This window comes from Osmerus mordax, assembly GCF_038355195.1.
Source record: "Osmerus mordax isolate fOsmMor3 chromosome 28 unlocalized genomic scaffold, fOsmMor3.pri SUPER_28_unloc_7, whole genome shotgun sequence".
NCBI lineage: Eukaryota > Metazoa > Chordata > Actinopteri > Osmeriformes > Osmeridae > Osmerus > Osmerus mordax.
In genome coordinates this window covers 192,757-211,664 of record NW_027120410.1, presented here as the reverse complement: position 1 = coordinate 211,664, position 18,908 = coordinate 192,757, and the positions used below count along the sequence as shown (strand labels likewise).

The 18,908-nt window shown below is 50.0% G+C and overlaps 1 protein-coding gene across 1 annotated transcript in view; it reads left to right on the top strand.

Moving 5' to 3' along the window:
• The first annotated feature begins 5,264 nt into the window (after positions 1-5,264).
• LOC136939002 (tight junction protein ZO-2-like) overlaps positions 5,265-18,908 on the top strand; it is a 34,642-nt gene continuing 20,998 nt past the window's right edge. The window contains 3 exon segments of the mRNA XM_067231865.1: positions 5,265-5,552; positions 17,470-17,523; positions 17,838-17,962. Coding sequence (XP_067087966.1) covers positions 5,529-5,552; positions 17,470-17,523; positions 17,838-17,962 — 203 coding nt within the window. The 5' untranslated portion in view covers positions 5,265-5,528.

Sequence of the window (18,908 nt, the reverse complement as noted above, 5' to 3'; positions counted from 1 at the left end):
TACTAGTGTGTGATGATGGAGGAGGTAGTGTGAGGAGTGTACTAGTGTGTGATGATGGAGGAGGTAGTGTGAGGAGTGTACTAGTGTGTGATGATGGAGGAGGTAGTGTGAGGAGTGTACTAGTGTGTGATGATGGAGGAGGTAGTATGAGGAGTGTACTAGTGTGTGATGATGGAGGAGGTAGTGTGAGGAGTGTACTAGTGTGTGATGATGGAGGAGGTAGTGTGAGGAGTGTACTAGTGTGTGATGATGGAGGAGGTAGTGTGAGGAGTGTACTAGTGTGTGATGATGGAGGAGGTAGTATGAGGAGTGTACTAGTGTGTGATGATGGAGGAGGTAGTGTGAGGAGTGTACTAGTGTGTGATGATGGAGGAGGTAGTGTGAGGAGTGTACTAGTGTGTGATGATGGAGGAGGTAGTGTGAGGAGTGTACTAGTGTGTGATGATGGAGGAGGTAGTGTGAGGAGTGTACTAGTGTGTGATGATGGAGGAGGTAGTGTGAGGAGTGTACTAGTGTGTGATGATGGAGGAGGTAGTATGAGGAGTGTACTAGTGTGTGATGATGGAGGAGGTAGTATGAGGAGTGTACTAGTGTGTGATGATGGAGGAGGTAGTATGAGGAGTGTACTAGTGTGTGATGATGGAGGAGGTAGTGTGAGGAGTGTACTAGTGTGTGATGATGGAGGAGGTAGTATGAGGAGTGTACTAGTGTGTGATGATGGAGGAGGTAGTATGAGGAGTGTACTAGTGTGTGATGATGGAGGAGGTAGTATGAGGAGTGTACTAGTGTGTGATGATGGAGGAGGTAGTATGAGGAGTGTACTAGTGTGTGATGATGGAGGAGGTAGTATGAGGAGTGTACTAGTGTGTGATGATGGAGGAGGTAGTGTGAGGAGTGTACTAGTGTGTGATGATGGAGGAGGTAGTATGAGGAGTGTACTAGTGTGTGATGATGGAGGAGGTAGTATGAGGAGTGTACTAGTGTGTGATGATGGAGGAGGTAATGTGAATGGAAGGGAATGAGGCGGGGCTAGTGAATCATGTTTGGTAGCAGCATGTTTCAGGGTGAGAGGAGTGTGTCAGCGAGCTGATACTGTGACGGGGTGTTTGTGATGATGATGATGATGATATATATTAATACCTTGCCTCACCAGGTTTTTAAGTGCAAGTGTGAAAAGCTTCCGTAAGATGTGATCTTTTGTATATCATTTATTATATGAACACATACACAGAACATGTGTGTATCTATGTGTGTGCCTCCCCCAGTGTTGTGGTGTAGCAGGTGGTCTGGGCAGTAATCCTCTGCCCCCCAGACGACCTGACGATAGCATGGTGTGACACCCTAATCTCCACTGGGGAGTTTGGCTCCACCCCCCCTCTCTACCCCCCCCTCTCCACCCCCCCTCTCTACCCCCCCTCTCCACCCCCCTCTGGGGGAGCGGCAGACACTCAGCCTAGGAGAGCGACACTGTAGCTGCTGTTGCTGTAACACAACACACACCGGCCGTGATCAGCTCAGTCATTCTGGAGCTCAGGAAGAGGGAGAGAGGACTCCCCTCCAACACACACTCTTCATCCTACCCCTTTCCTCCTCCCCTCTCCTCCCCTCCTCCTATCGACACTCTTGTGACCTAGAGCACTTCTCTTATCTGGATAGAGGTTTCAGTGGTGAGTAGCCAGTTCTGAAGAGCTTGTTTACTGGTAGGTTCTGCTGACTTGGCCTGGGATCAGGGGTGCGGTGTAGAAACTCCAGCCCTGAGGGAATATAGTTTATATCCCATCTTATAGGGCTTTCTGATCTCTGATTGGATCCTTTGAGACTGAGTTTTGTTTGGATAAAACGTGTCCCAAACGAGACATCTGTCATGCTCTTCCCATCACTGGTGACCTGGTCACTATGACACACACATACACACACTCTCTGTCTCTCTCACACACACACATACACACACTCTCACACACACCTCTCCCCCTGTGCCCCCTCACCCCTCATGCCATGGCAGACAGCTCTTTGTACATTCCTCTCAGAAGATTAGTTTACGTGTTACACTGCACACACACAGACCACTTCCCCTGTCCTGCATTCCTCCCGAGACCTCAGTGCTTCTCTCCCCCTCCCTCTCCCTCTTTCCCCCTCTCCCCTCCCCCCCCCTCCCTCTCCTTCTCTCTCCCCCTCCAACTCTCTATAACCTGTATACTAGAGATGTCAGAGTTCTAGAATCCAGACTCTCTCCCTTTCCTCTGTGCGTGAGCTGGAGTGACTTCCAGTGAACAGTTCGACCTTGGCTCTGGAGGAAGTCCCGCCCCTAACCAGAGGCTGTGTTATTTTGGGACTGACCCCCAGCTGTGACCCCCCCCCCTCGCTCCTCTCCTCATGTCATTTGTTTTCCCCAGACCTCAGTAGTAGGGCGCACAGGGATTACACTAGCACCAGCCCTTCTGTTCTGAGAGAGAGGAGAGGAGGAGGAGGAAGAGAGGTACATAAGGAGAGGGATATGAGGAGAGAGGAGGAGGAGAGGAATATGAGGAGAGAGGAGAGGAATATGAGGAGAGAGGAGGAGGAGAGGAATATGAGGAGAGAAGAGGAGGAAAGGCATATGAGGAGAGAGGAGGAGGAGGAGGAGAGGAGAAGAGAGAAGGAGAGGTACATGAGGAGAGGGATATGAGGAGAGAGGAGGAGGAGAGGAATATGAGGAGAGGAGGAGGAGGAGGAGGAGGAGGGGTACAGAGAAGTGTCCACCCCAGACAGACATGCTCCCTTGCTTCCTCTTGGTGATTGACTAACGTTGGCAACTGTCAACATTAGTCTTATGCTGTAGTTGTTTTGTTTTGATTGGACCATGTCGCCTGTGTTCCTGTTCCAGGAAAAAACACCTAAACTGTTTCCTGTTGTAGAAGGCATCACCAGACTGTTCTGGACTGCTTCCTGTTCATAACCAGACTCCTCCTCTTCCCCTCACACTGAGACAATCTGCTGCTACATCTTCATCTGTGTTCTGTGTAAACATTGGTTCAGTCAAAGCCATGCCTGGAGGGAAACACTCAGAGGAAGCACGCAGCTGCTAGACTTCACAGTGCTGTGTGTGTGTGTGATCCCTACACAGTGCTGTGTGTGTGTGATCCCTACACAGCGCTGTGTGTTCCCTACACAGTGCTGTGTGTGTGTTCCCTACACAGTGCTGTGTGTGTGTTCCCTACACAGTGCTGTGTGTGTGTGTTCCCTACACAGTGCTGTGTGTGTGTTCCCTACACAGTGCTGTGTGTGTGTGTACCCTACACAGTGCTGTGTGTGTGTGTTCCCTACACAGTGCTGTGTGTGTGTTCCCTACACAGCGCTGTGTGTGTGTGTTCCCTACACAGCGCTGTGTGTGTGTGTTCCCTACACAGTGTGTGAACATGACTAATAAGATGTTCCTTATCTAAGGAATGGGGCAGGAAGACGGGCTGTTCACAGAGCACTTCCTGTTTACAGTGCACATCCTCCATACAGTGCCTTCGCTGGTCTCATCCCCCTCCCCCCCTCCCCCGGGTAGCTAGACCCAGCCTTGTTGGACTGGGTGAGATAAGGGTGTTGGACGCCAGGAGAGAGAGAAGGAAGAGGTACGTGTGTGTATGTGTGTGAGCGCTAGCCTGGCACTCGTTAACTGAGTGTAATTATTTAGCAATAACAGGAAGCCTTCAGTTACAAGCAGGAACAGGAATGTGTGTGTGTGTGGTTGGGGGGACCGTACCCAGCCACACACACTGAAACCTCCTTCCCTGGATGAGGGCCTGAGTGGATGAGCTGTTCAGTGACTACGACAGCCTCAGTGGTCCACACAGGGATGTGTTGACGTAGTGTTGCTGGTGGCCCTTCCTACTCTGGGCAGAACAATAGAGCAGAGCTGATGGACTGATAGGAGGGAGATGGGGGAGGGCAAGTTAGAAAAGAGGGAGGGAGGGAGGGTGTGCGGGTCAGAGGATGGGAGAGGCCAGGCAGCAGGATGAGGAGAGAAATGGAGGAGAGATGGTTAGATAGGGAGTGATATACCGGGCTGTGTTTGAAGCTGACAGTGATCAAAGACACACACACACACACAGCCAGAGGAGGTATAAATAGAGTGTCCATCTATCATGAGAGGCTCCAGCAACACTACACATCTATCATGAGAGGCTCCAGCAACACTACACATCACCTCTTCAGTACAGCTCTTTATGGTTCTAGAGTTGTAGCCACTTGATCATTCTATCAAGACACCTCCTTTCAGCACTAAATCAACAACGAGTGTAAAACAATACTTTAATTCGAGGACACTTAACAGTAAGTTTTAAGGTCATCTCTTGTGTATACTGTTAACAATGACATGACAACAATAGCTTTACATTCAATTCACCATGCAATCACATCAGAGAGATGTTGGAAGGGAGAGAGAGATGGTGGAGGGGGAGAGAGATGGTAGAGGGGAGAGAGAGATGTTGGAGGGGGAGAGAGAGATGGTGGAGGGGGAGAGAGATGGTAGAGGGAGAGAGAGAGATGGTAGAGGGGGAGAGAGAGATGGTGGAGGGGGAGAGAGATGGTAGAGGGAGAGAGAGAGATGGTAGAGGGGGAGAGAGAGATGGTAGAGTGGGAGAGAGAGATGGTAGAGGGGGAGGGAGAGATGGTGGAGGGGTAGAGAGAGATGGTGGAGGGGGAGAGAGAGATGGTGGAGGGGAAGAGAGAGATGGTGGAGGGGGAGAGAGATGTTGGAGGGGGAGAGAGAGATGGTGGAGGGGGAGGGAGAGATGGACATGTGACCCTGGCGAAGTGTTTGACCCTGACTGAGCTGGTGCTGCAGTGTGAACCAGCCAATCAGACATTTCTCTGTGACCTGGCAGCTCCTCCTCCAGCAGGTCACCCTGACCCTACACCTAACCCTGCCAGCAGCTTTCTGGCCTTAAATGGTCAGTTCTTAACTCGGACACATTGAGTTTAAATTCTGTCCTTGAAATAGTAAAATATGGGTGTGTCCAATGAGGCCACATGTAGTATATTGTTTATATACTGTGTAGTGTTTGTGAATGTTACGATTATAGCGATGCACAAGCAAAGTTTATTCTGGTGCTCTACTCTGCGTTGTGCTGTGCTGTGAGGGAACAGTATCACCTTTCTGAAAGGTCGAGACATCTCTCATCTCAGTGGTTGGTGGACGGGCAGAGAGAGATGTGATTGGTCAGCAGCAGTCAGCTGATGTGGTGTGGGCTGCGTGTCGTTTATTATCAGTATGCAAAGCATTGTGGGATAGACAGGTGTTCCTCTCCTGGTCCTCTCTGTTTGTTTTGGAACGCTGGCAGTCGAGAACCTGAAAGTGTAGCTGACGTGTGTGTGTGTGTGTGTGTGTGTGCGTGCGTGTGCGTGTGTGAGGTCAGGATGACGCAATGCCCAATCTCAGACTGACGCAGGTGTGTTTACCTGTAGAGTAAAAGCAGCGGCTGTGTGTGTGTGTGTGTGTGTGTGTGTGTGTGTGTGTGTGTGTTTGTGAGTGTGCGCGCAGGGTACACAAGGGAGGCAAGATGGCGGTGAGATTCCTAGACCAGGTAAGCCTAGGAATGTGGAGTGTTTGAGCAGTGGAGTGTGTAGCGTGTGTGTGTATATACCCTCCAGGTGTGTGTATAGTGTGTGTGTGTGTACCCTCCAGGTGTGTGTGTGTATAGTGTGTGTGTGTGTGTATTGTTTTATTACTGTTGCTTGCTTTTTCCCACAGGTACACTTGCACTTATAGCTGTTCATGTTGTTTGGTTGTGACTTGTTTAACTACATGCTCTTATGGTTCTTCCCTTTGGCACTTACTTTGGTTGTTCACAATGTGTGCTTCATGTTTTGGCTACTCGCGATGTTTTTTGGCTATCTTGTTGTTATGATCAGTGACCTATGCACTTTGTAAAGCTCTCTCTTGGAAGTCGCTTTGGATAAAAGCGTCTGCTAAATGAATAAATGTAAATGTAAATGTAAATGTGTACCCTCCAGGTGTGTGTATAGTGTGTGTGTGTGTACCCTCCAGGTGTGTGTATAGTGTGTGTGTGTGTATAGTGTGTGTGTGTGTATAGTGTGTGTGTACCCTCCAGGTGTGTGTGTGTGTGTGTGTGTGTGTGTGCCCCCAAGCTCCTCGTGCACAGTGTGTCAGCTCCTTGCTGTTTCACCGTGGCAACGCTCTACTAGAGGCTCTCGCATGTCCAGGAGCCGGCCTGAGACACGGAACTCTAAACTAAAGTGAGCGCATACTTTATAACTTTATATGTACAGTAATTTAATGTACTTTGAATGTTCAGAGTGGGTGGTGTGTGTGTGTGTTTCTGAATGTTCAGAGTGGGGGGTGTCTGTGTGTTTCTGAATGTTCAGAGTGGGTGGTGTGTGTGTGTGTTTCTGAATGTTCAGAGTGGGTGGTGTGTGTGTGTTTCTGAATGTTCAGAGTGGGTGGTGTGTGTGTGTTTCTGCTGCATGTTCGTCCTAGCAGGAGAGAGTTGTGGCTCGCTCTCTCTTCTGTGCAGACTGGAACGTAAACAATGCCTGCAGTGTGTGCGTGCGCAAGTGTGTGTAGAAGCATTTTGTGTTTGTGTGTGGCTATGCTGTACCAGCATTATTGGGACAGCGTTGTATTACATGGTTTCAGACTGCACAGAGAAGCAAGCTGTCACAACAGCAGTACTACCAGCGGACTGTGACAGAGATCTAGTCGTTAGTGAACAGACGTGCTTGTTGTTGTGTTGTGGAGGGCATTGTGTTGTCACTGAGTTGTCACAATGCCTGGAAGACAGAATGGAGACTGTTGTCTCTGTGATGTCACATAGCATTCTCTGATTCCACTCCTAACATTATGACATCACAGAGAGCATCAGTGTTAAAGCACAGGCTGTTTGTCAGGGTGATGATGACCCAGGCTTGCTGTTAGACTAGCAGGGCTGGGTTAGTCTGACTACAGCTAGCTACAGCTAGCCTAGCAGGGCTGGGTTAGTCTGACTACAGCTAGCTACAGCTAGCCTAGCAGGGCTGGGTTAGTCTGACTACAGCTAGCTACAGCTAGCATAGCAGGGCTGGGTTAGTCTGACTACAGCTAGCTACAGCTAGCCTAGCAGGGCTGGGTTAGTCTGACTATAGCTAGCTACAGCTAGCCTAGCAAGGCTGGGTTAGTCTGACTACAGCTAGCTACAGCTAGCCTAGCAGGGCTGGGTTAGTCTGACTACAGCTAGCTACAGCTAGCCTAGCAGGGCTGGGGTAGTCTGACTACAGCTAGCTACAGCTAGCCTAGCAAGGCTGGGTTAGTCTGACTACAGCTAGCTATAGCTAGCCTAGCAGGGCTGGGTTAGTCTGACTACAGCTAGCTACAGCTAGCCTAGCAAGGCTGGGTTAGTCTGACTACAGCTAGCTACAGCTAGCCTAGCATGGCTGGGTTAGTCTGACTGCAGCTAGCTACAGCTAGCCTAGCAGGGCTGGGTTAGTCTGATTACAGCTAGCCTAGCGTGGCTGGGTTAGTCTGACTACAGCTAGCCTAGCAGGGCTGGGATAGTCTGACTACAGCTAGCTACAGCTAGCCTAGCAGGGCTGGGTTAGTCTGACTACAGCTAGCCTAGCAGGGCTGGGATAGTCTGACTACAGCTAGCTACAGCTAGCCTAGCAGGGCTGGGTTAGTCTGACTAAAGCTAGCCTAGCAGGGCTGGGTTAGTCTGATTACAGCTAGCCTAGCGTGGCTGGGTTAGTCTGACTACAGCTAGCTACAGCTAGCCTAGCAGGGCTACCCCCCCCCCCCCCCCCCCAGGAAAAAACTGAGAAAAACAAGAGCTCCCTTTGTTGTGAATGTCTAAATTCTCCTTTTATTCTCCTCCCCTCTCTCTGCCCTCGCCGCTGTTAGGCATCTGACTGGGGCTTTGTTCATTGCTGTTGTTAAGAGAACGAGGGCTCGACCTATTTCTCAAGTGTGTGTGTGTGCGCGTGGGGGGGCAGTCTTGACGCTGAACTAAAATGGCAGCCGGAACCACGGCCAGCCAGGCCCCGTTCCCACGGACCATGGCTCTCTCCCATTCATGTTGTAAGCATGTGAACCCAAACACCAGGTCATGACAATTATTGTTATTGTTTCCTACCTCTGTTTCCATTTCCTCTACCCCACCCCTCTACCCCACACCTCTCCCCCACACCTCTACCCCACACCTCTACCCCACACCTCTCCCCCACACCTCTCCCCCACACCTCTACCCCACACCTCTCCCCCACACCTCTACCCCACCCCTCTCCCTCCACTCATGGATTGATTTGGTCTGTGATGACCTCAGACAGGCTATGTGTCCTACACCCCCCCTGTCCTCGGGTGCTCTATCGACCCCCCCTGTGTGTGTGTCAGGGTGTGTGTGTGTCAGGGTGTGTGTGTGTCAGTGTGTGTATTTTTGTTGGTGTGTGTTGTTTGTCTGTTGTTCTTATTTATTGTTGTTTTGCCCTATTTGATGATTTTGTACAGCACTTTGGTCGGCATTGTTTTTAAATGTGCTCTATAAATAAAAATGACTTGACTTGTTTGTACCTAGAACCCTTTTAGCTCTCATGGTTTCCAAGGGCAGAGGTCTACTGGGTCACCATGGAGATGGGAGTATAAAAGATCCCTCCATCCTTTCGCTGTCTCTCTCATTCTCAGTGAAACATTTCTACTTATCTCTATTAATTTGTGTGTGTTTCTGTGGTAGCATGTGAACACACAGGCAGGGGCGATAAAACACAGATAATTGAGTCCCCTACACCCCCCCTCCCCTCCACCCCTCCACCCCCAGTCCAGCAGACAGCTCAGGTGTCATCTCTCTGAGATGGTGTGTGTGTGTTAGCGTGTGTGTGACAGGGATATGGTAGTAGTGCTAGTAGCAGTAAGATGAGAGCTGGTATTATTAGTTGGGTTAGTAGTAGAGGGAGGAATGTCCCCCTGTTGCTGGCCTAGCTGCTTACAGTATTGGACACACATACGCACACACCCAGACACACACAGTCACCCTGCCTTGCAAAGTAATCTAAGCTGCCACAGCGACCTCTTGCTGTCACAACATGACAGGTGGTAGAGCTTTCTGGAAAGAACCCCTGATGGTTATAGCTGACACAGAACTTGATCTCCCTCCTCCCTTCCTCCTGCTTCCCCTCTCTCCCCTCCTCTTCTCCTTCTCTCCTCTCCTTTCCCTTCCCCTTTCTCCCCTCCTCCTTCTCTCCTCCTCTCCTTTCCCTTCCCCTCTCTCCCCTCCTCTTCTCCTTCTCTCCTCCTCTCCTTTCCCTTCCCCTTTCTCCCCTCCTCTTCTCCTTCTCTCCTCCTCTCCTTTCCCTTCCCCTTTCTCCCCTCCTCTCCTTTCCCTTCCCTTCCCTTCCCCACCCCTCCTCTCCCCTCCTCTCCTCCTCCCCTCTTCCCTGACTGGTCACAGCTGAAAGGTCACCATGGTGATATGGAACCTCTGGTGACACACAGAGACTCCAGCCCCTCTTTGAAGATTAGACTCCACTCTTAATGATTCTGATGTAGCTCACAATCTCTCTCTGTCCCTCTCTCTGTCTCTCTGTCTCATCTTACTCTTCCTTTCTACCTCTCTTCCTCTCTTTCTGCCTCCTCCCCTCTTCCTGTCGTTCTTGTGATCTTGTCAGTGGTTTAATTGCCTCTATTCAGCAATGTCAAAGGGGGACTAACTGGGTTATTCTTGGACCGATTTAGCTCCTTTTTTTGTGGTGGGATTGGAAAAACGGTTGATTTGATTGGGGGGCTTGGGACAGCTAGCCTAGGTCTTCAGTACGCAGGTCATGGGGGGGGACCTGTCAGAACCAGGTCAGACCACCAGGCTTGGTGTTTCTGAGTGAGGTTCTTGTCTGTATGAATGTATTGAGGCCTGGACACAGTGGAGATAGTGGAACCCTCTCCTACCCTGCTGGTCAGGTCAGCTCTGGGTCTTGTTCTCCTCCTTGCTGTCGCTTGGCTTCTCCCCTTATTCAGACACAAAAATATACAACTTCTGAAATATTTACACCAGAGAAGGAAGAGGAGCGTTCAATAAGACATGAGCTACAACAATAGAGAGGTTTCTTTCCACTCTGAAAGTAGCCTGGGCTCTTGGGCCTCTGATAGAAAAGTCTGGATTAGAGAAGAGCAGCAGTGGAGCCTGGCTCAGACCGGCCCTCAGTCTCTCCCCAACTTACTGAGGAAGACATCTGAGTTCAGTGTTTCATTATGTAAGAAAATACATATTAATGACCACCAGGCGAAGCTTAGGAGCTCATCAGACCTGATTGTTTCTGTGTGAGTGCTGATCTGGGTTTAGACCAACCTTAGAAACTCAAGCCCTTAGAGATGTAAAGAAGGAAGGAACATTGAAGCTGTTCCTCCCTGTGACTCCGCCGGTCTGGTTTTACACCCAGGTCCTCCACCTGTGTTCAGAGTCCTCTAGTTTCTGTCTACAGCTCTGTAGCAGTCCAACCACAGCTGCTAATGACATGCTAGCATGCTAAGGAGCTTCCTGCAGAAGGCTAGATGCACTAGGGGGAACTACACACTAGACACACTCTCCAGCCCAACCCTTACCCTGTCAGCTTCTACTGGTTGGACCCCATGAAGTCTACAGCAGCAAGGGCGGAGGAGAGGGGAGGAAGAGAGAGGGGGGGAGAAGGGAGGAGGAGAGAGGGGGGAGGGGAACAGTATGACACGGCATGGGTCAGTGAGTCATGTGGTGCTGGACATCATGAATATTCATGAGTGGGTCATGTGGTGCTGGACATCATGAATATTCATGAGTGGGTCATGTGGTGCTGGACATCATGAATATTCATGAGAGGGTCATGTGGTGCTGGACATCATGAATATTCATGACATGAGAGGAGAGGAGATATGAAGAACATGACAATGAAAGTTGAATGAGGCAGTGTGTTTCGAAGCGTGTTAGAATCACAATGGTAAATCTCTGGTCGCCTAAACAACCAGATTCCAGTCTCAGCATCACCTGCACCTGCTCCTATTGGTCAAACTGATGACATTATAGGCTGCTGTCATGGCAATGCTATGTAACTGAGGACATTACCAGGCTGCTGTCATGGCAACGCTGTGTACACAGACATGAAGACTGTCTGAGCTTCACACTTCAACCCTTCCTTCCTTCTCTCTCTCTCTAACCCTAACTCCTTAACCCTTGTGTTATCTTCGGGTCATTCTGACCCATCAGTCATTGTGACCCACCGTCGTATTGCGACAGATTTACCGCATACAAAGACAAAGTGAAGCATTTTCTTTTAACAGCTAGGCTGTCTCAGACCCCCCACATTGCAAAGGTTAAAAGAAAATTATTTTAATTTGTTTTTGTATTGGGTAAAATTCGGTAAACACAACGATGGTTCGTTATGAACCTTTGGGTCATGTGACCCGAAGGCAGCACGAGGGTTAAAGGGCCTCTCTTTAAGGCTCTGTCTCCCTCCCTCCCCCTGCAGCAAAGCCGGACTGCTGATGTGATGGGCTGACTGATGTCTTACGAAAGCACTTTTTGTTTTTCTTCCATTAATTATTAAGGAACTCCTTTACCTGCCTGCCAACTGAGGTGATGTGTCATCTATTCTTAAGAAGTCTCTGGAAAAGTCTTCTCTGTGACTGAACCTTGAGGAGTCAGAGAGGGTCTGGATGGAACCTTGAGGAGTCACAGAGGGTCTGGACTGAACTTTGAGGTGTCAGAGAGGGTCTGGACTGAACCTTGAGGAGTCACAGAGGGTCTGGACTGAACCTTGAGTAGTCAGAGAGGGTCACTCTGGACTGATGTGTGCGCCTCCTCCTCTCCCTGCGGACGCCATCCTGAATCCCTGACAGGGAGGAGCGCACCTTGACCTGTGTTGTGTCTGAGTGAACAAGGACAAGATTCAGATTTATAATACTGGAGTCATTTAGCAGATCCTTTTCTCCAAAGCGACCTAGGGGGGAATTTGAACCTGTGAGCAGTTTGTGTTCTTACCATGAGCTCCACCTGGATCACAAGAGCGGTCAGGGCTCAACAATAACGATGGCCCGGGGCCAGTAAAAAGTAACGTCGGGACAGTTAAACTAGCAACTCACTGGCCCGATCGGGCCACTGCAAATTATTGATTGGAATTTTTTTTTGTTGTAAAAGTTAACATCCTTCATATGTTTTGCTATCTGCTAAATGCATAAATAACTTTGCAGCTCGTGGGGCGCACAGTTGGCAAATCAAGAGTTGAGTAGTGAGTGACGACTGGTTGTCAAATTGTAATTCTCTAATCTCGATACATTTTTTAACAACTGGCGCAAGACTGGCGCTAGACAATAAAGTGAAGATGGCAGCAAAGTAGAGCTACGAGCTCAAACGGAAGCAACTTTTTTTATGGAACTAAGATGCACTGTGTCGTCTGTCGTATGTTACCGTTTAAAGCAGACAAACGTTTTTTACACAGGCACCGACAATTTCGAAAACAATCCCTGACCAGCCATGCTAGCAGACAGCACCTGGTTTGCGTGACGGCTAAGCGGATGGTTGACAATCCATCTTCCAGGTCGTTGACCATGCTGGTCAGGAATTTAAATGCAGATGCCCATCGTGTTATTGCACGACTTATAACAACGGCATATCACGTAATTAAGACGGACCAGCCGTTCACCTCGTTCCCCCAGGCTATTGAACTGCAGCAGAAGAATGGTGTCGACTTGGGTACTTAGTATCATACTGATGAAATGCTATGGAAGCTTTTATATATTAGCATTGAGGGACCAGAGGTTTCAGTTTCAGCCAGACAGAGTTGTGAAGAGATGGCAGCAGGGAAGAGAGCAGCGTCATGTTTGAGGTTAAAAGTCAATTGTTTAGCTGACTATTACCTTTTAATTTTTTATCACTAGAAATGTGATTTCATTTTTGTTCTTTTTATATCCAGGATGTCCATGTTGAATCCATCACACACACACACACACACTTTAATCCCAGAGTAATCTTCTTTAGGTCACCGCTAGACACCGCACCCCTGGACACAGGCACTTGCGGAGGGGGGGATTTTTACACACACACTTATTGTGTATATTTCATAAGCTGATACATGTAGATGTGCTAAGCCTTCAGCTATGTGAGGGAGTATGAGAGAGGTTAGGGTTAGAAGTGTTTTTGTTTGTGTAGCCTAGTGTCTCCTTTCTTTTCCTCTCCATCCATCCACCTTTCTCTCTCTCTCTCTCTCTCTCTCTCTCTCTCTCTCTCTCTCTCTCTCTCTCTCTCTCTCTCTCTCTCTCTCTCTCTCTCTCTCTCTCTCTCTCTCTCTCTCTCTCTCTCTCTCTCTCTCTCTCTCTCTCTCTCTCTCTCTCTCTCTCTCTCTCTCTCTCTCTCTCTCTCTCTCTCTCTCTGTGTCTCCTCTAATACCTGCAGCTTTGTGCTGCTTACAGTCTGGCATCTTATCAACTTGGAACTTTTCACTCATGAATAGCGGAAACTGTGTGTGTATAAACATGTAGGGTATCATTATAATTACATAATACAGGGGGGAGCAGCCGATCGCTGTGTGTGTGTCTCTCTGGGCCAATGTCTGATAGAGAGAGCAAGGGGAAGAGAGCGAAAGAAGCAGGGGAGGAGAGGACCAGGGGAGGTCAGACTAGAGAGGGAAAGAGGGAGAGAGGACCAGGGGAGGTCAGACTAGAGAGGGAGAGAGGACCAGGGGAGGTCAGACTAGAGAGGGAGAGAGGACCAGGGGAGGTCAGACTAGAGAGGGAGAGAGGACCAGGGCAGGTCAGACTAGAGAGGGAAAGAGGGAGAGAGGACCAGGGGAGGTCAGACTAGAGAGGGAGAGAGGACCAGGGCAGGTCAGACTAGAGAGGGAAAGAGGGAGAGAGGACCAGGGCAGGTCAGACTAGAGAGGGAAAGAGGGAGAGAGGACCAGGGCAGGTCAGACTAGAGAGGGAAAGAGGGAGAGAGGACCAGGGCAGGTCAGACTAGAGAGGGAAAGAGTGGAGGAGGAGGAACTGACAGCGAGGCTTGAGTGCAGCGAGGGTGCTGAGACGATTGTCCGTGAGTCGCTGCTATTTTTAGTCTCCCTCCAGGGGGCGAGGCCTAATCCAGCCCGCCTCCAGGGGCTTAGCCAGCCTGATCAAAGAGAGAGAGAGGACCGCCTCGGTCTGTAACCACGGTAGCCGCCGCGTTGCCACCGACGACGACAGGTTGTCACAGAGTGTGACCCTGACCTGAGCAGGAGCCATGCAGATCTGCTCTGGGCTGGACCCCACCCGCCGCTGTGAGGGGGGCAGAGCCGGTGGTTAGAGGGGGGCTCAGAGGGGACAGGGTAGGAGGCCAGCGCCCGGACACAGCATGAACCATCGTCTGGACTGGCTGCCTCTGGGGTGCTGCACAGGCGGCCGGCAATGGCCTCGAACACAGAGCCTGGACGAAGGAGAGGGGGAGAGAGGAGGAGTAGAGAGGGAGAGAGGAGTGTGCAGGCTGGACCTGAGTGGGCTGGGAGACCTGAGGACCAGTGTGGTGCTGATCTACACTCCAGCTGGGAACACCTGTCTGCTCAAACTGGTGGGAGAGATACAGGGAGCGGGGGTAGAGGGAGAGAGTAAGCAGACTCTGATCTCTGCTCTCTCCTTGTAGATCCTTCCTCTCTTCCTCCTCTCCTCCTCTTTCCATTCTCTGCCTCCACTCTTCCTCTTTCCCTCCACTCCTCCTCTCTCCCTCCCCTCTCTCTCCTCTCCTCCTCTCTCCCTCCCCTCTCTCTCCTCTCCTCCTCTCTCCCTCCTCTCCTCCTCCCCTCTCCTCTCCTCCTCTCTCCTCCTCTCTCCCACTAGTTTGCTGGTTTTGCACCTTGCTGTTTTGCTATGTGTCCAGTAGCTTCTGTATCTTTAAGCCTAAAGTTGTTTTGGTGTCAATGTCTTCTTCCCTCTAACCCTAACCTCTACCTAGCACTACTTATTTGGAAGGCTGCTGTTTAAATGTGAAGGTGTTTTCTGTTACGTGTCTGGAGGTTAATGTGTCTCTCAGAGATCAGAATAACAGCAGAGAGAAGAGTAGGTTAACTTCCAGCTTGTCTGATATTTACGTGAAGCACTGGTACCATACGCTCCTGCTAGCGCTAGAAGCTAATGATGAGTGCTACTGCTAACAGCACTGTCAGCAGCCCAGTGATAGCTCACAGTGAATAGCTGGCTTTCACCTCAAACCCATTTGTCCTCCCTGTAAATCCCCCAAACAGACCTGGTGTTGATCCTCGAGCTGCAAGGTGACTGTGTGAGAAAGGATCCCTGCAGAGGTGGAACTGTTGATGAACGACGTCGAGTCATGCACCGCTAGTTACTGCCTGGTGTGAAAAAAAATATTGTTCTGTACAGAGAGTGTAGGGAGAGATAGAAAGACTGTCAAGCAGCAGTAACGGGGGGATATGGAGAGAGATAGAGGGGGAGAGAGGGAGGATCAGATGGAGAGAGATAGAGAGAAGGGGAGAGAGGGAGGGGGAGATGGAGAGAGATAAAGAGAAGGGGAGAGAAGCAGGATGTGTGGCTGAAGTTATCAGGAACGAGTGATTCTGCATCAGCTGGAGCTCCACCTGGATCACAAGAGCAGGATGACTACTAGGTTAGGGTGACTACACCAGGGTTAGTGGTGTTGAGATGAGCTGTGGAGGAAAGCTGTTTCATGTGAGTGTGTGTGTGCCCCTGCTGTGTGATGGAGCAGGGCTGGAGGGAGCTGTGTGATGGAGCAGGGCTGGAGGGTGCTGTGTGATGGAGCAGGGCTGGAGGGAGCTGTGTGATGGAGCAGGGCTGGAGGGAGCTGTGTGATGGAGCAGGGCTGGAGGAGCTGTGTGATGGAGCAGGGCTGGAGGGAGCTGTGTGATGGAGCAGGGCTGGAAGGAGCTGTGTGATGGAGCAGGGCTGGAGGGAGCTGTGTGATGGAGCAGGGCTGGAGGAGAACAGCTCTCAGGGTTGCAGCTTTGCTTCACCAGGTAGCAGAGAGAGAGAGTGTGTGTGTGTGTGTGATCTTTAAGAATGCTGAGTCTGAGTTTGGGAGCGCTGATGCACCTTGTGCCACTCTGAGTCTGTATCTTTGAAGTTATAATGTGTGTGTGTGTGTGTGTGTTTGAGGTGTTAGTGTTATGGGGAACTGTAAATGAGGTTTGCAGCTTGTGGATGCAGAGAACATCTTATCTCCTGGCAGGGTTGATGTCGGTCTGACCCACTTATGACCAGTCTTCTTAGCTGTTAATGTTTGTTGCTGCTTGTATGTATGTGTGTGTGTGTGTGTGTGTGTGTGTTTATGTACATGTGTGTGTGTGTTTACGTGTGTGTGTACGTACATGTGTGTGTAGGTATGTGTGTGTATGTGTTTACGTGTGTGTGTAGGTATGCGTGTGTGTGTGTGTGTGTGTGCGCCCCTCCCTCCTTCAGAGCAGCAGGTTTTTGGGTCAGTGCTCATGGGAGCAGAGCTCCTCTAGCTGAGAGACTTTAAGTGCAGCAGTGGATGCCAGCATTGTAGACACACACATACACACACGTACACACACACACGTACACACACACACGTACACACACACACGTACACACACACACACACACACACGTACACACACACACGTACACACACACACGTACACACACACACGTACACACACACACGTACACACACACACACATGCCGCTTTGCCTTGTAAAGCTGTCAGAAGGATAAACAGACCAGTATTCAAGAAGATCCACCCTCATCATGAGAACTGGGGATTGAAAATGATGGTTGTTGTTACTTGACAACCCTGTACACCGTAAACCGTACAACACAACCCTGTACACCGTAAACCGTACAACACAGTCTGTGTGTGTGTAACCCTTACCATGATGGAGGTCCTACAGAATGTATGTTTGTGTGTGTGTGTGTGTCTGGGTAAACGTGTGTGTGTACGCTGATAAGGTTCAGATCTAAATCCTGTTTACCTTTAGTAGGATGAGCTGAAGGTTTAACTGTCTTAGAGCCCGGAGCCTCTCTGAGCTGATAGGTCCTCTATCCAGCCTGGCTCCACCCCCACCATCCAGGAAGTGTTTCCATGCCAACCACATCCCAGAGAGGGATGAGTTAGTGTGCTCTTGGTGCTTTCTATTTTCAGTCAGCTGCTGCAGAACCATTGTTTTTCTGTGTGTGTTTGTGTGTGTGCGTGTTTGTGCACTTGCTTGTGCAAAGGAATGAAACACACTAGCTTCAGGTCAGGTATGCAGCCTCTGTGTAGAAAGGGTCAGTGGTCAGGGTCCAGCTGGTGGAGGTGGTGTAGGTGTAGGTCAGGGGTGGGGTGGGGAATCTTTTTTCTGCCAAGGGCCATTTGGATATTTATAAAATCATTCGGGGGCCGTACAGTATTATCAACTTAAGAATGTGCCTGCTATATTTGGTCAAAGTCCGGCCCGCGGGCATATGGCCCGCGGGCCGGACGTGCCCCACCCCTGGTGTAGGTGGAGGTGGTGGAGGTGGAGGAAGTTTTAACCCACGGTGTCTCTCCCCTCAGAGCTCAGGAATGGAGGAGACTGTCTGGGAGCAGTACACTGTGACTCTACAGAGGGTGAGTTCAACCCTCTATTCTCTCCCCTAAACTCCTTCTCTCTTCTACCCCAACTATTTTCTCCCTCTCTTCTCTCTCTCTTTGTGTGATAATGTATCTCTCTCTCTCCCTTCTCCATCCCTCTGCATCTTTGCATCTATGTGTGGTGTGTGTGACTGTCAGGAGAATGAGCGTTAAAGAGCAGGTGACATAAACATCTGTCTGTCCTTCCTTCTCTATACATTTACCCCTCAACACAACTCCCTCGCTCTCTCCCTCCCTCCCTCCCTCCCTCTCTCTCTCTCTCCTCCCTCTCCATATCTCCATCTCATTAGGATGCCAAGATGGGTTTTGGAATTGCCGTGTCGGGGGGGCGGGACAACCCCAACGTGGACAGCGGAGAGACGTCCATCATCGTGTCTGACGTCCTGCAGGGAGGCCCCGCTGACGGCCTGCTGTTGTTAGTCCTCATCCAACCACATCAAGCCATATCCTGCCACATCCACGTTATGAGGAAACATCCTGCCACATCCACGTTATTAGGAAACATCCTGCCACATCCACGTTATTCGGATACATCCTGCCACATCCACGTTATGAGGAAACATCCTGCCACATCCACGTTATGAGGAAACATCCTGCCACATCCACGTTATTCGGATACATCCTGCCACATCCACGTTATTAGGAAACATCCTGCCACATCCACGTTATTAGGAAACATCCTGCCACATCCACGTTATTAGGAAACATCCTGCCACATCCACGTTATTAGGAAACATCTTGCCACATCCACGTTATTAGGAAACATCCTGCCACATCCACGTTATTAGGAAACATCCTGCCACATCCACGTTATTAGGAAACATCCTGCCACATCCACGTTATTAGGAAACATCCTGCCACATCCACGTTATTAGGATACATCCTGCCACATCCACGTTATTAGGAAACATCCTGCCACATCCACGTTATTAGGAAACATCCTGCCACATCCACGTTATTAGGAAACATCCTGCCACATCCACGTTATTAGGAAACATCCTGCCACATCCACGTTATTAGGAAACATCCTGCCACATCCACGTTATTAGGAAACATCCTGCCACATCCACGTTATTAGGAAACATCCTGCCACATCCACGTTATTAGGAAACATCCTGCCACATCCACGTTATTAGGAAACATCCTGCCACATCCACGTTATGAGGAAACATCCTGCCACATCCACGTTATTAGGATACATCCTGCCACATCCACGTTATTAGGAAACATCCTGCCACATCCACGTTATGAGGAAACATCCTGCCACATCCACGTTATTAGGATACATCCTGCCACATCCACGTTATTAGGATACATCCTGCCACATCCACGTTATTAGGATACATCCTGCCACATCCACG